Source organism: Battus philenor, unplaced genomic scaffold (genome assembly GCF_028537555.1).
Source record: "Battus philenor isolate CCGP_79_NKW_IND1 unplaced genomic scaffold, ilBatPhil1.0.hap1 SCAF_14, whole genome shotgun sequence".
NCBI classification, from domain to species: domain Eukaryota; kingdom Metazoa; phylum Arthropoda; class Insecta; order Lepidoptera; family Papilionidae; genus Battus; species Battus philenor.
In genome coordinates this window covers 858,215-875,640 of record NW_027181676.1, presented here as the reverse complement: position 1 = coordinate 875,640, position 17,426 = coordinate 858,215, and the positions used below count along the sequence as shown (strand labels likewise).

The 17,426-nt window shown below is 36.9% G+C and overlaps 1 protein-coding gene across 1 annotated transcript; it reads right to left on the bottom strand.

Moving 5' to 3' along the window:
* Positions 1 to 292: 292 nt before the first annotated feature.
* On the bottom strand, positions 293 to 16,559 carry Ttc7 (tetratricopeptide repeat domain 7). Its single transcript, XM_068777902.1, has 17 exons — positions 16,309 to 16,559; positions 14,050 to 14,329; positions 12,552 to 12,666; positions 11,729 to 11,877; positions 11,443 to 11,548; positions 10,049 to 10,168; positions 9,459 to 9,656; positions 7,950 to 8,067; positions 7,261 to 7,382; positions 6,165 to 6,281; positions 5,060 to 5,209; positions 3,848 to 4,051; positions 2,974 to 3,112; positions 2,192 to 2,354; positions 1,264 to 1,345; positions 640 to 745; positions 293 to 531 (listed from the first exon to the last, which is right to left on the bottom strand). Exons 1-17 carry the CDS (start codon positions 16,433 to 16,435, stop codon positions 299 to 301), a joined length of 2,529 nt encoding a protein of 842 aa, XP_068634003.1. The 5' UTR covers positions 16,436 to 16,559; the 3' UTR covers positions 293 to 298.
* Positions 16,560 to 17,426: the final 867 nt, after the last annotated feature.

The following is a 17,426-nucleotide window of genomic DNA, read 5'->3' as shown; positions in this document are numbered from 1 at the left end:
GCAACGATGAAAATCGTAAGGATATACGAACATGTAGTTCTATGCCAGAGGCGCTGCGACGTGGGCCGCAAGTGTAAACGAAAGCTCACGGCTTCACTTGTCATAAAGGTAGGTCCAATACCGCGAAGGTAGGAGAAAGCAGCAGATCCTGGGCCAGGGAGAACCTGCAGTTGAATATCTAAGACCCACAGGTTCTGTTCCGGGAACGCTGCGAAGATCGACGAGAATTGACAGCTAAACTTGTCTCTCCTGACTCGTCAAAGTTACGAGGATAGAAGAGAACTCACAGCTGAACATGTCAGAGAGGGAGATCTTGCGCCAGGGGCGCTGCGATGGGGGCCGCAAGTGGCGCCGCTGGGTGCAGGGTCAGGGCAGCTGCAGCGGCGTCCGCAGCTGCGGCCGGTTCGCCCAGCGCCGCCAGCACCAACGCCAGCCGCCGCCATGTGTCCGCCCGCAACGGGCCCAACGCACCCGCTTCTCGCAACGACCGCTCCGCCAATCGCAGCCAGCCCAACTCGTAATACGCCGACCCTAAAAGTGATTTTGGTCTTAAAAGCCATCAATTTTCACCAACTATGCGCACGCGCATCATACGTATACGCACAGACTGGTGCAAGTGTACATACTAAAACTACTTACCCAACTGTATCATACTGTCGAGGTGCGTTGGGTGGATGGCAAGTGCGTTCTGGAAGCACTGTCGCGCCTCCTCCCACTCGGAGCTGGCTGCATGCACCAGACCGCGCTGTGGGAGATATCAGCTCATCTTGTAGATAATCAGGTCACTATGCCTTTTGAACTAGCAGACAAATGATCTTTGATATTTAATGGAATCAGGCGTTACCTCGCTGAAGTCCATCCTAAGTAAGAAAGGGACCAATATTTAGCCACTTCCGCACATGCAGTGGTAGTCGTGCAATGAAATGCACCGCCCGCCAGCCCGCTGATAAATGCGTATGCGGCAAACAATGCGAATCACACAACCGCCACGACCAAATCGCTCAACACGTGTTTCACCCCTCCACGGGGCATCTTCAGGAGTTATGTTACACCGATTAGTGACTCTGTGTTTGGCTAAATATTGGTCCCTTTCTTACAAATGATCTTTGAGACAAAAGGCATCCACACAGATTTTCATAAGGACTGGTTGGAAGCAATCCACATCCAGCTTCTTCTTATGACACTGACAAGGTCATTAGTCCACGTGTGGGCAAATGCCCCACGGCCACTGGTTCTGTGCTATATATAAGTTGAATCACTCACGGTATAGAGGACGAGGTGACTGTGAGGAGTGAATCCTGCAGCTTCCGCCACGCAGCCAGCGGCCTCGTGTGTTCTACCCAACCTTTTAACAAATGTATCTTTTAGAAAAAAATGTTAAACTTTTGACTTTTTGCTTAAAATAAACTTGACTTAGTTCTTGGCTCTTTTTAAACTAAACCAGACTTTGAATTTACATTCAAAAGTACACCTTTTTTGAAGACTGTCTCTTGGAGTTAAAAGTAAAATTCTGACTGAATTTCATTGGCCCGTCAACGAATCCTAGAACTAACTTCATACAACCAATCACAAATCCTACTTAAAACCAATCACACGTGTCGCGTGAGTGCGACGGAAAATGTGTGCGATAAAGCCGACAATACACCCTTGTAATACTCCCATAACCAATGAACCACCAGAGAGGATCTCTTGCCATGTATAAATACCATCTAAATTCTATCAATTCAATATGAAAATAGAAGATTGAAAGCTTATCTAATACTGCAGCAATAAGTCTGTGGCAAGTCAGGTATAGTAAGAGAAAAATATTAAATAAAAAAAACATGAATAGGTAATTTTAATTGGTAAACTAAATGATATATCAAAACAATGTTGTGAAGGATGGGAGGCGATGTGTGTAAAAAAGAGAACAGAGAAAAATGTGACGAATGAGAAGATGGAGCAAGAGAAATTGGGAGCATGAGAGAGAGAGAGAAAAAATAAAAAAGTAACAATGAAAATAATAATTGCTAAATAAGGTCTCTGTAACAAATGCGATATTTATATATATTAAATAAGATAAGATATTTTTTATTTAATCGTGACAAATACATTGTAAAAATTTGAATGATTTTTAATATAATTTCTGTTTTGTTTTAATTAAACGCAAGGTCTTTCGTAAAATCGCATACATAGATACTACAGCACTGACCTTAGACAGAGATCTGCGAGGAGAAGCCAGGCTTGAGCTCGGTGCTGCTGCAACGGAGAGTGTTGCCCTCCAACACCCCCTGCCCCCACTCCGCTCCCCCCGCCAGCGTCCGACAGCGCCCTCTCTGCTCGGAATGCCCCCGCTGACTCCGCACGAATTGACGCTGTAACATATATATTTATAAGCCTGTGTTAAATATACAACCTACAGGTTGTTTGGTTATAAATGTAAAACTGTCATGTTTGGGTTCAATTAAAAAAAAAAATAACCTTGGATTGATCTCTAGTCTATTCTGTATAAATAATGCAATCAATTTTCATATCTAATATATAAAATTCTCGTGTCGCGGTGTTCGAACTTGAACTCCTCCTAAACGGCTTGACCGACTTTTACCAAATTTTATATGCGTATTCAGTAGATCTGAGAATCGGCTACTATCTATTTTCCATACCCATAAGTGATAAGGGTGGTCCACCCCTAAATTTTATTTTTAATTTTTTAGACAACTTTTTTGGTTTTTATTTTATTATGATACAGCATACAAATATACATACAAACCTAAATTTTCACCCCTCTACGATCAACCCTTATCTTACATTTGTTAATTAAAAACTTTTTTTTTTTTTGCAAAACAACGGTTGCGGGATCAGCTAGTAAATATGTAATAAAAGATAACATTTAAAAGTGACCTTATCAAGATATATTAAAGCTAGTCTTAGCTAAATATGTACACATAATATGTTAATTTTTTTTAAAAAAAATAATAATTTTGTGTTTTATACCTGCATCCCTGTTACTCTGGGTGTCATCCTGGGAGTCGGAGAGCGCGTCCAGTTCCGCGTACCCATTATGCTCCACATCCACTTCTGTCTCCGTGCTGTTCAGGAGCTTCAGCAACTCCTTACCCGTCGCCAGAGCGGCCTATATATTTTATTATCGATTTATTTCACACATCCATTATATATAAATTCAAACTTAATGTCGTAAGCTTTTTCTAACGAGTTTTTTTCTCTTCTCTACCTATTTTTTATATTCTATATTACTCTCTCTTTTCTCTCTCTCTCTCTCTATAATATAAATCTCTCTTATCTATATTGAAATATGTTACATTGGGACGAACTAAAAACTTCTGGCAGTACAATATCTGCATGTACAGATACTAAACAATGATTAATTTTAATATGTTTTAATATGAATTTTGACAATTTTTTTACTATATGAACACTACAGATAGAGCTATACTTTATCCATTTAAGTATTTTACACACATAAGCAATCACCCTGTATAAGTAAAGGATCATGGTAAGATGATAAATAGGTGTACCCGTTCCGTTATCATGTTTAAGGCATATTTTAATACCTCAAAAAGAATGAGAGAGGAATTGAAGGTCATAGAGCAAAAGAGAACGAAAGAAGAAATATGGAATGAATACCGAATGGAAGATCATAAGATGCATAATAAATGAAGAGAGAGAAAATAAAAAAGGTTGTGAAAAATTAAATATATGTAAAAAAAAGTCCCTGTCCCACACCAGATAGGGGGTACGAGAGGCTCCCAATATCGGAGGCCATAAAAAGAAATAGATAAAAAAAGAAATTCCCGGGAACCTGCGTATGAGTGCGTGTATATATTTAAGCGTGTATTAGTGTACATACATCGCCGCTCTCCCAGACGAGCTGCAACGCTGCCAGAGCCCACAGCGGCCACTCAGCTGCCGGGTAATGCTGGCGCGCGAGCCGTGCCACGTGCAGTGCGCTCGCTGCACGCCGACCTGCGCCTGCGCACGCCCACAGCGCCGCAGCCAATCGCAGCGCGCCCCCGCACTCCGCGCGCACGCTCAGGCACGCGCGCGTCGCATCCTGTACAACGCACGCAACACCATCTAACCCAGTGTTTCCCAACGTGGGGCCCACGCCCCAAAAAGGGGTAATTTAATTTTTAGGGGGGAAAATCGAAAATGGAATCAATGTGAGTGAGCCACCCGCTCCGGATCATTTAAATGCAATGCCAGATGTCAAGTTTAAAGTTAAAAGCAAATTCTTAAATAAATATGAATGTATTCAAAATAAATTTGAAATGCAGGGCATAAGAATTTTCAAAAAGCAAAGGTGGGACATGGCATAAAAAAGGTTGGGAAACACTGATCTAACCACTGCCTAGTGTTTCTTTGGCACAACACATCTCTTCTCTCACCCAGATCACTTTTAAATCCTTTTGTCTTGTGTAGACATCCTATTTGTTAATAAATGTAGATAGACACCCACTGCAAAGCCTCCCCAAAGATGATTCACCTAATGGGGAGCCTGCTACCACGTCTACCAGATCGTAGTTGCCTCTCCCTTTCGACCCTGACGGCTGTTGGTGGCACCAAGGATCGCCCAGCCCCAAGGTCACCCAAAAACAAAATTAAAGGAACGAAGAATGATAGATTTATTTAATGGGATCAGGCGTTACCTTGCGGAAGTCCATCCTAAGTAAGAAAAGGACCAATATTTAGCCACTTCCGCACATGCAGTGGTGGTCGTGCAACAAAGTGCACCGCCCTCCAGCCCGCTGACAAATGCGCATGCGGCAAACAATGCGAATTACACAACTGCCACTCTCAAATCACTCAACACGTGTTTCACCCCTCCACGGAGCATCTTCAGGAGTTATGTTACACCAAATTAGTGCCAAACACAGAGTCAATGAAAGATTGTCATGGACACTTTATTGCACGACTTCTGCTGCACAGCGGAAGCAGCTATATATTAGTCCTTTTTTTACTCGGGATAACAAACGATCTTATTGGAAATGTATGGGACGGTATGTCCAACAATGGATGTTCTGTTGTTGAAATAATGACGTCAATAACTAAAATCACTTACCATTGCCTCATTGAGCATCCCAACGTGCATATACTGCAGCGCAAGATGATAGAAGGCAAGGTGATCATTGTCGTCCAGTTCCACGGACTTCAACAAGTGTTTCAGGCTCAAATCATTCGCAGCGTCTTTCTCGATACGAGAATTTGTTTTCTGTATAAATTAATATAAACATTAAAAAGTTGAAAACACACTAATAGCATATCAATAAGCACTTTGTAAACATAACTTGGGATCCTATTGTAAAAGTATATTGACCATGAAAATATTTATGTTCTCGATGAAGTCAAGTTTCAGCTTAACAAATTTGTAAGTAAACCAGACAAAGGTAAGTTACACTAATTGAAATGAACCTAGACTTAGCAGTATTAAAATATTCTAAGCTAGCTTTGACTAGAATTAACTGTGCAAGGATATGTAAACACAATTTGTGTGGAACAGGAACGGTACAACTCTGGTAAAAAAAAAATCATTTTATTTCTTTATTTGACTTTCTCCTTTCATAACAATCTCTTATATTACAATTTCCTTCTGTCTATTACACTCTCTATCTTTATTCAAATTCAAATCGTCTCCCGTTCATCACCTTCCTTCCCTCTTCTTCGTTCCTAGACCATAGTTTGCTATATTATCACAGTTTTGGCTCACTTTTCTTATTTACTGAACGTACTGCTTTATTCATGACTATCTTAGGATCTTGCTCGACTCTTCTTGACTTAGTTCTGAGTATTATTCTTTTCTTCTGTATATTGTACTACTTTAGAGAATTCAAAGAACATAGTGCAACATTTCTCGTCGCCCATGATCGAGGCGAAGCTGCCTTCTTCGATCCTTATCCCCATCTCGACATCAGAATCTGAGGGGAATCCTCCAAGCACAGGATATTTGGCAATGATGGTTTGGTCCACCTACGGGTCCAGGAGCACAAGGTAATCTCCTTGAGCTTCCACCTATATATGCACTCAAAGAATCCCCCGTGCCCCGTAAACATCTGGACCAGATAAGTCGATAGGACTTTCTGGAGTACGCGTTAGACTGATAGATAGTCCAGACTATGGTATGGCTAGATTATGGTTTTGGTTTTACCTTAGAAACCAGTGCATCTTACCTGTGCGCGCATCTGCTGCCCAATGCCGCAGTACAGGTAAGCGCGCGCCAGCAGCGGACCCTGGGCTTCTGTCTCTATCGCCAGCGCCTCCTCCGCCATCTCTATACCTTCCTCTATCTATGGACAATTATCATTATATCTAAACCTATACAAAAACACCAATATTTTACACTAACTACGATTTTTATTGACCCATTAAGGATTTGTATGGGAGTGTATGAAGTATGAAAATAAGAAAATATATATTTATTTCGATGTTAAGCTTCGGTGTAATCAATAAAATGTATATAATATAACTAATAACGATTTGTATGAGAGTGTATGAGAAATGACAAAAAGATATTTATATTTATTTCGATATGAAGTTTCGGTGCAATTTACATTAGGTGCAAAGTCTCATTTCGAGCATTAAAAGAACTAAAATTGTAGTACTTTTAGTAGGAGTTATTAACTATTTGTATGGGAGTGTATGAAGTATGAAAATACAAAATATATATTTATTTTGATGTTAAGCTTCGGTGTGATCAATAATATGTATTTAATACAGCTAATAACGATTTGTATGAGAGTGTATGAGATATTACAAAAAGATATATATATATTTATTTCGATATGAAGTTTCGGTGCAATTAACATTAGGTACGAAATCTCATTTCGAGCACTAAAAGAACTAAAATTTTAGTACTTTTAGTAGGAGTTCTTAACGATTTGTATGGGAGTGTATGAGGTATGACAAAATGATACATAAAAAAATAAAAACATTTATTTCGATGTTAAGTCTCGGTGCATTTAATGATACATGGTCTCTTTAGAAGGAAGCTAGGATTTTACTAGTGCTATTAACGATTTGTATGAGTATGTATGAAGTTTGATAAAGAAATGATTTATTAAGATTAGAAAGTACGAACCACTTATTTCCGGAAAGGAGTTTAAAGGGAAGTGTGGTGTAAATATAGGAGATACATAGGAGGTAGAACTTTGTTTAAGTGAGAGAACTTTGAAGGATATGTATGTAAGGGTGTTAGAGACATGCTTATGGTTGTCGAGGGGGTGGTTGTGAGGGAGGAGGGGTGGGAGGAAGTTCGTCAGTACAGACCCAGCCGGTGCGGAAGCAGCCCGCGGCAGCTGTTAGTCGGAGCGCCGCGTCGTCTCGACACAGGTGTGCAGCACGCCTGGACACGCACAGTGCACGCACGTGCGCGTTGTGGGCGGCTCCACCTGTACATACATACCAAAAATACAATTACCAAATATGTATTCTCCCGTATTTTACCGTATAAAAACAGATGTGGAAATAGAATTTGGAGTCAAAATAGACAGTGGCACCATCGCCTCCCTGATGAGGAACTCGGGATATCCGATAGAATAAAATACAATAGTAAATGAATGCTTTAAATAAAAAAAATGTAAAAAGAATTGTATAATAAAATATAAAAAAGGATATAAAATAAAATGTATAAAAAATGTAGCGAAGGATGGACGATGGAGAAGGTGCACGTTCGTGTGTTTGTATGAGAGTTTGCATAAGTGTGAGTGATTCGACACATACGTATGTTTTAATGGGAGCGTGCATGAGTGTGCGTGATTCGACGTATATGTCTTCGTTTGTTTGTACGTGTGTATGTATGGGAGCTTACATATGTGTGAGTGATCGGTGCACGTGTACCTGTTTGCATGAAATCTTGCACGAGTGTGTGTGATTCGTCACATACGTGTGTTTATATGGAAGCGTACATATGTGTGTGTGATCGGTATATACTCGTTTATGTATGTGTGAATGCTCACCGGGGGCGGGCGGGTGCGCAGCCGTGGCCAGGGGGCGTGCAGCTGCAGCAGCAGCCAGTGCCCTGGCTCTCCATATATGCGCACAGCCGAACGAGAACTTCATCGCACGCTCCAACGACTGTTATACAAGTTTTTTGTGTAATTTCAACAGAAATACCCTAGCGGTAGAGGACAAAGATTTGTGATCGCAGGTCCCAGGTTCAATTCCTGGGATACAGGATTGGATTACCAACTCTTCACAAATAAATTTCCAGATGACGTGCAGCAGTGTCCTTCACATACTTTTTTTATTAATTATAATTTGTATCGCTAGTGTTTTTTTTTTTTACAATATTTATTTTTCGCTTAAACTAAACGCCAACAGTTGGGAGACAGTTGCCGCTCTTTGATACGGATCTTTCTTCTCCCAGCTGCGAGGCACGACAGCGTTTTATAATTTTTTACGATTTTTCTTACACAATTTTCTCTTATGGGTAAATACAGCTAAAATTTATATATATTAACAATACAATTTGGAATAATCAATTATATATTAGTTGCTACATTATTTTATTTCAAGTCGCTGCCTAAGCTACAGACCGTTAAATGCCTTGAGATTTTGGACAATGTGCCGGGCCAACTCATCAAAAGATTCTGCTGTAGATTTTTTCTTGAGAAGTTCCGGTAAGTTGAACGGAGGTATATTAAGGTTTTCACATAAGGTCACGTGGTTACGTCTTTTGGATGCGAATCGGGAGCAGTGTCTGAGTAAGTGATCAAAAGCGTCAATCATAAACGCGCCTGAAAAGCGTAGCAATAACGGTATATCACCCATAGATATCTTTGGGACAATTCTATACCTTGCAGTAGTCTATGGGCTAGAAAGAGAGGTTATCAATAAATATAATAATAGATATATTAATATTTACAGGTTATTAATTAATCATTTGCAATTATTTAACAAAACAGTTCCCCAAACTTTTTTGTGTCGTAGACCCCTTGCCATGTTTTTCCGTGTTGGGTAGACCCCCTACTTACCTGATATTGATTTTCCTGTAAATTTCTAACTGTAGTGAAGTTTAGTGTTAAAAACTTAAAGTATAAACACATGTTAATATATACATTTATTAATTGAATTTAAATTAAAACTACTCAAAATAAAATTTTGTATCTGTTATGTAAAATATACGTAACAAACCACAAAGCGAATACCAACATCCTTCAATTTATACAATTTTATAAACATATATATTTTTTTTACTTCACAGGTACTTTTATAAATAATGTAAATTTTTTGATATTATAAGATAGTATGATGTAAGTAAATAGGTACTATCAGTGTATGTGTTGAGATCCACTATCGTGGACCCCCATTTTCATTTCATGGACCCCCAAATTTTTTAGACTATATAGACCCCTAGGGGTCGATATAGACCACTTTGGGAATCACTGCACTAGATCTTGAAGTCCAGTTTTACAACTGAAATAAAGATGGCTGCCATCTAGATGTGTGAAAAATTGGTTGTATACCTCTAGTAGAAGGGTCAGTTGTCCCCAGCGCACAGCGGCTAGAGCCAGTAGGTCGACGACGGCTATCGCATTGCGAAGTGAATGCGCACGCGCAGCTTCGAACTCCGCGCTCTGTGATAGCACCGCGTCACGTACCGCCATCGCCTCACCCACGAGTAGCACCAACATGACCTCCTCGTATTCATTCCGTGGTACGAACTGGAAGCACACGACGATATTTTCTGAATCCTGTTGTCTCGAAGTTCAGATAAGTAAGACAGTGATATTAACGTGAGAATCTATACATTAGTAACGCCATCTATGTCTCCAATAGTAAGACCGAAGACCTGCCCTTAATTCGTTCAATGTTTATATTACTAAACTACCCGCAAATATTTTTTTATTATTTTTAGACATTTTACCCCTACTATGGGGGACAAGTTTTTATATTTACCATTTTTTTATTTTCATACACATCTTTCTTCATTCTGAATTTCTGCCATTCTTTTCTTTCCTTTCATTTCCTACCACACATCACCTTCCTTCCAGAGTTCTACAATTTTAAGTTATGTTTTTTCAATATTTTGTACTTTTTCATCACATCACCACACCTGATTAATAGCTGCATATTTTTTCGGTTTCCATGGACCTTCGGACACATGCTCCTCTCTTCGTCTCGTCAAAGTTCCTTGCTGAGGCATAACCGCTATCTTCTCCGGAGCTTTGTACACCTGAAATATCAAACATACATTTAATAACAAAAAACAGTGCAATGGATTCTTTAATAGAATATATCTAGAAGTATCATATACTATATCTATGATAGGATAATTCGTAGTATATCTAAATGAACATATTGGAATATATATATATAACAAGATCCTCTATATATAGAAAATTAATAAAAAATAATGCCCATAATTCTTTTGATAAGAATAAGTAAGCCTGCATTACCAAAATTTCTATGCTTCTGTAAAAAATCCATTTAGCAATTTTAACACTCTCCGCTAAAAACTTTAAAGTTTTCATTAAAGCAAGATAAATAAAGCCTTAATATATAATAATAAGGCTTTATTGATCTCAAGATTATATAGAAGATATATAACATACTCATGTTCACATGAAAAATAAACGGTTTGTAACAAAAAAAAATTAAAATGAGTGCTAAAATGGTAATTATTGGGTTGCTTTTTAATATTTAATGGCCTTCGCTACAGGGACCCCTCGTACCCCTATCTATTGTGGGACAAGGACTTTGTTTTTATTTAATAATTTTTTCATAAAATATTTTCATTTTGCACTCCTCTATCGTTCCTCCTACGATATTTGATTCCTTTATTTTCTTTCTACAATTCTTCTTTCTTTCCCTTTCATATCTATTTTCTTTTTATTAGAATCTATTCTTTCTTCTCCTCATACCTTAACTATTACAATTTCTTTGTTTTTAGTATACATTTTTATATGTATTATTTACTTATTTATTTAATTGCCTATTTTTACACTTTTATTTACAATTTTTTATTTTAGCATTAAGAGTTGATCTTGTTTCTTTTTATCACGTTTTCCGCAATCGTTCTGCACATTTTTTGGAACGTTGGTCTTGCTTCTTCATCGTTGATTACTGAGGCTATAGAATCCTCGCTAACCTTAATGCTTAACTGGCATTCGGAGTCGACCCGGAGTCCTTCGAATGTTGGACAGTGGGCAACCAGTGGACCACGGTCTGATCCGCGCCCGGTTCATAGAAGCACCAGGTCTTCTTTGAGCTTAAACCGGTGAAGGTACTCGGAGAACCCCCCGTTCGACGTGAACCGTGTCCACCTCGACACTGTCGTCATTTTTTCATGTGAACATCAGTATCAAAGTAACATTAGGCTATTGGACTGCTTGGTATTATCACATATTTAAATATACACTATATTAATGTTTTGACTTCTCAAAGTTTCTTAATGAAGCCTATGTGAACTAATGAGTATCTTTTTAAATGTTTTTGATGACGTCATACCTGTCCAGCGACCCCTCTCATCAGCACCTCGGCCAGCTGCCGCGCCAGGGTCAGCCTCAATGCCTGCGTTGATACCGACTCCACAGCGGTCAGCATTTCCCGGTACCTGGTGTCATATATACACTTAATGAATTACATTAATTGATCATTTAATTTTATCAGGCATCATGGAGATCTAGGGGGAGATCGAGGGGGGGGAGGCTTAAGTATATTGATGATGACGAAAGTGCCAGTATTGATTATATAAGTTAACAAAATCCCGAGTTAAATTTAAATAAGCTGTCACCTATCGATGGCACTCTGCAGCCTTCCAGCTCGTATATGCAACAGCGGTGCCCTCTGAAGAGCTGTCTCCAGGATGACTCCAGCTCGCGCTGCCTGCGCTCTTTGAAGGTACAGCAACGTCAGCTCGGATGCCAACTCGAAACTCTTTATCTAGAAGCACAAAGATATGACAGTCACAAAAAGACAAGACAAGTGAAAGCGCTTAAGATGCTGTATAGGCTACCCAAAGAGCTGCAATCAAATCTTGTTTTTGCGAGCTGGTTCCCATTTCTCGTCGGGCTAAGCCTTACTCTACCAATTCAACTCCTAGCAGATTCTTGATGTTAGGACAGCACCTCAGTGATTCGAGATGGTTACCTTTATATGATGATACCCCTATACACCGAAGTAGTACATGAGAAACAGTCACCTCATCTTCTATATGCACCCTGCAGATAAGACTGTCTGTGACACCTAAAGTAAACAGATAAAAACGGCCATATCCAGTTAAGAAGCCTGCCACCAGTATGGTAAGCATTGCGACTTTTAATTACAGGCACTTCTCATGGCTCATCTGAGTCGAATCCTTGTAAGTTCTGATACCAGAGGTCTGACCTTACCAATTGCTAATTAGATTAGTGGCTCTGGGTTCTAAACGATCATGAAGGAGCTTTCCCTGATCAGCTTATAGCTTTTCTGCAGAACCGTTACTTCTGTAGCTGCTATAACTTCATGACATTATACGGTATAGCACCGAGACAATTTTTTTTGTTTTCAACCAGGTGTTCAATACAGCGAAAAGCTAATAGCTACATCTAAAAGTTGTAAATGATCCCAGGTCTTACCAACTCAGTTTCTCTCTCCGCCTGTTTGAAACGACTGGTGGAACTTGGCACAGCGTTCTGTTCTAAACACAGCCCTTTGATGGCATATGACTCCGCTACAATACGCAAACTCCGTCTGAAATTATAATATAAAATGGTAAATATATATATTGTTATATGTTGTATGTTCAAGTGTTTATCAAAGATATCTTACACATTTAGTTATTTATATGAATGCCATTAAAATTATTAAAACATAAATTGATAATTGGTCTATGTTGTTGCACCTATAAACAGAAAACTTTTATTTCTCTGTGGAGAAGCTTCCATCATCACTCTAGTTCTTCTGTTTCCAGCGAAGCCTCCAACTTTTCACACAGATCTACATTCGTTCACAATGTCATGCCTCTTTAGGTGTTTGACTACTGTGATTTATGTATTTTTGGATTTCATAGTTAGTTATATATCCTTTGGATATTTCATAGCGACTATTAGTGTGTGGAACTGTTGGTTTACTATAGAGATCGCTTTTGTCTGGATAAAATCGAAGAATGCGGAAGGCCTAGTGCCACAGATAACCATGTTTACATACACAGATACATATTTTTAAAAGCGATCTCCATAATTAGCGAACGGATAACATGATTCATAACATCAATTGAACAACTAATGATGAATCATTCTCACAAGTCATTTAAAAACTCGTTATTGACACTTAGCATTCAGCAATTAAATGTTCGCAAGGTCAATATGATATGTACACTTACATTATGTAATGCATAGTGTTATTATTAAATTTAAATACGTTCAATTATAAATGTTTTCAAATATTAAGCTTTCGGAAAAAGACCTCAGAAATAGTGTGTACTCATAATAAAATCTTTTTTTTTTAGAAAATAATATTTGATGAAATTTTTATAGGTTATATTTTAAAAAATGACTTTTTTCATTTCAATTTCCCAAAAGTTCATTAACTTATAAAAATTTTAACTTTTCTACTTTTTTTCAAAATTTCTAAGGCAACAGCACCATGATATTATCTATGTAATGACAAAAAGTCATTGAATGAAATGGCATCTTTTGTCAAATTGTATCAAATTTCATTTACACTCAAAATTGATGATTTTTGATTGATTGATTGAGTAATGTTACACTGACCAGTACCAAACACTTGATGGCACTGGCCGGTGTAACATTACTCCTGAGGATGCCCCGTGGAGGGATGAAACACGTGTTGAGTGTATTTACGATGGTAGTTGTGTAATTCGCATTGTTTGCCGCACGCGCATTTATCAGCGGGCTGGCGGGCGGTGCCCTTTTTGCACGACTACTGCTGCATAGCGGAAGTAGCTATATATTTCCCATAGCTATATATTGCCTTTTCAAATCTATTCAGACCCTGGCTGATGGTAAATAGAAAAGAAGAAAAATTTTAAAAATAAGTACATTTTATATATAGTTTGTTATATGTGTCACCTACTATTTTAATGATCTTAATAAAAAAAAAACTATCACTTACACTGGCAACTCCTTCTCCGTTAATGTACTTAATTCTGCAAGATTGTATTGTTTCAGTGCTTCATCATATGCTCCACAAGCATAGTTTAACTTCCCCAGAAGTAGATGAGCATCTAGAGCAACTCCAGCTTTCTTCCCAGCATCGTCCGTTGCTAGTGTCAAGTAGCCACGGGCGTCAGAGAGCTCCCGTTGAGCTCTTTCTATGTTCTCTTTAATTGGAGGCCATTCGTCAAAGTATGCCTCTAACTTCCCTTCCCCTATTAGGAAATGCGCGAGGCTTTCTGTGAAATTATAGATTTAAATGAATCTTTATATATAAGACAAATAGATGCACACCAATACCTTGCGTTTAATTATGTTCTTAAAAATTTTCTATAGCAAACCATATAGACTTAAACCTAAAACAATGCAACCTCAAAAATCTAGCCAAGCACAGTGAAAATTAGTACTAATTAAGTGGTGAAGCGACTTCGAAAAAATGCAAACCAAAATAATGCAAAGTGAGGTATTGGTGTTATGAAGATGTCACCTAGTCAGAATTGTTAGCTAGAAATTTTGTTATAATAAGAATAAATAATTATAATGAGAATTAGGTATAACATAAATAGATAGCATCCTTATGACTGACAAGAAAAATTTAAGGTTTTTTGTTGAAACCAAGTTAAAAGTTATTTGTTCTTAATTAAATTATTTCAAACTTTCACGATTTGACCAATGGTTATATTTTAGATTTAAAATTTTAGATAATACAGTGATCAAAAAGTAATGTGAATTTGTTAATAAAATTTTAATTCTTTAATTACTCTTCCAAAACAATTTTGTCCACTTTAAAGTAATTCCCGTCCCCGCATTGGTTTTCTGAACTTGCTAAATAGCCCAAAGTCACATAAGACTAAACTAGGCAAATACAGTGGTTGTGGAACAACACGAGTTAAAATTTTGGCAAAAAAGTCACGAACCAATGCAGTATCACATTGACCAATAGAGACTTGACATGTATGATAACAAAACATCCTTCAAAATAGTCTGAGCCAAAATATATGTCAACCTTTAACAAACAGACACTTGGCAAAGGTTATAGACAGTCCTACAAAACTAAAAAAAAAAATTACGCTGCCTTCCTAATGCCCGGGAGTTTTAATGACAATACCACCTTACATTTTGATCATAGTAATATGTTAATTCAAATAAAGGTTTCATTTGAGTGAAAAAGTGTGCTTTGTAAACATTTATCTTCTTAAACAGTTCTAAGTAGTTAAAACAATAGTTTGTTATTATAATGAGAATCAAAGTGTATTCAATTGTTTCTCATGAAATTCAAGGGCAAGAAACTTAAACATAGAAATATTTAGTTGTATTTAAAAATAATAGTAATAAAATATTGATAATGCTTATACATTGATTTTCATTAAAACCCTCAAGTAATATATATATATATATATATATATACATAAATACATTGTATATGCATGTCAAAGTAGATATATAAGCTTTAAAAAAGTGAATGTATAGCTCATTTGCTTTGCAAATCAATGGCTTTAGAAATAATAAGTAACGAAACTATAATATAGTACAAAAAAATTACCAAAATTTTAATTACTACATATTAAAATTAATTATCCTTAACTGTCTGTCCTTCCAGACTTTGTACTGTTAAAAGGTATTGGCCAGTCATATTCCAATAGAAAAAATTAATTAATGTAACATATTTATGAGTGATCACTCTATACAGGTTTGATTGAAAATAGATGTAAAATAAGATTTAAAGTTTTTTGCTGACAAATCAGCTTTACTTTCTCCTCTTTAAAATTTCACATACAACCTATCACCCTGTGTATATAGAACCATGTCTTAAATTACAAATAAAGTTACACTATAATATCTGAAAATATTTTTGAAATTCCAAAATCATCACTAAGTTTGTGGTAGACAGTTTCAAGCTGGAAATATTACAATGTAACTACTTAAGCCAATTATTTTGCACATATAATACAGACTAATGTAAGCAATTTTAAATTATATTGATTACAAAATAAAGTGGATTATTAAGATCCTAATTAAAACTTGACTACTTGTGTTTCGACAGCTTTTAATTAAAAAAATAATAATGTAATGTATTTGTAACGAAGTCATTTCCTAATTAATTTATGAGTAGTTATGAGATTACAAAACATGTTCTGTATGATAAGAAGTACGATAAAACCTTAAAAGTTGTTAATGTAAATATATATACAAATAAAAGGTTGTATGATCTAATTACCGTGTTGTGGAGATCGTGACTTAAGCTGTTGGGCCAATTCCACAGCCTTCTTCCAATTGGCCTCCTCACGATTCTTCTCTATCTCAGTTTCATAGCTCCGCACCGAGTTTTTGCTTCTCGATGTCATTTTAACACGAGGGCACTCACGCCCGGACGTCACACCATTGATTTCGTTGATGAATATCTACTTAGTCATTGCAAAATCCTTAAAAATCGCGAGAGAATCCTCAGCAGTTGAAGGCCAAATTTGACAGATGATGACATCCCTTCGATGGACGTATTCGATAAGGTTGGTAATCGTTTAGACATATTTTTATATCTGGTAACATTATTTATAAAATATGTTTTACACATAATTATAGCTACTATATTACATGAAAGATCATAATTATTTCAACTAGATATAATTGTTACAAAACTAAAAAGCAGAGTATTCTATCTAGTTTAATAATATCACACTAGATGGCGCTATTATAAAGATAACTATTATAGTCTTTTCTTGACAGTTTACATAATACACATTTTTTACATCTTTCAATTTTACGACACAAGACTGTATGTAGCCTATCGATATAAGCTTCGAACATCCACAACATTGACTTATAAAAATACAAATAATACAAACGGTGATAATCTTTTAAATTAATTATAAAGTCTTGGTTGTAAAGTTAATTTAGTAATAATTCAAAATGTTATTATATACCAAAAATTATATTTGTTATTCATTATAAATCTTAAAAAATAAATCAATAAAAATGACATTATGTATTTGGCCGATAGGTATAAGAAGTCACATTGACCGACACACTAAAACCGAAGTTACATTGGCTGGCAGATAAAAAGCAAAGTAACATTTTGCCGAAGTCTTATAAATAATTTTTTTTTCAAAATAGTGCACGTAATGACGGTGGCTACAGGCCAAAGGAACAAAAAAAAAACAATTTACTTAAAATTATTTATTGAAAAAATTAGATATTAAACTTATATGCTAACTATACTGTCCATTTTGAATTATGAATATGGAGTATCTTTATTAACATATATTCCTTATACCGTTGCATCTGGACACGTGGTTCTGTATCAGCAGTAAGCGCCTTGCGTTCCCGCGCCTTTAATGT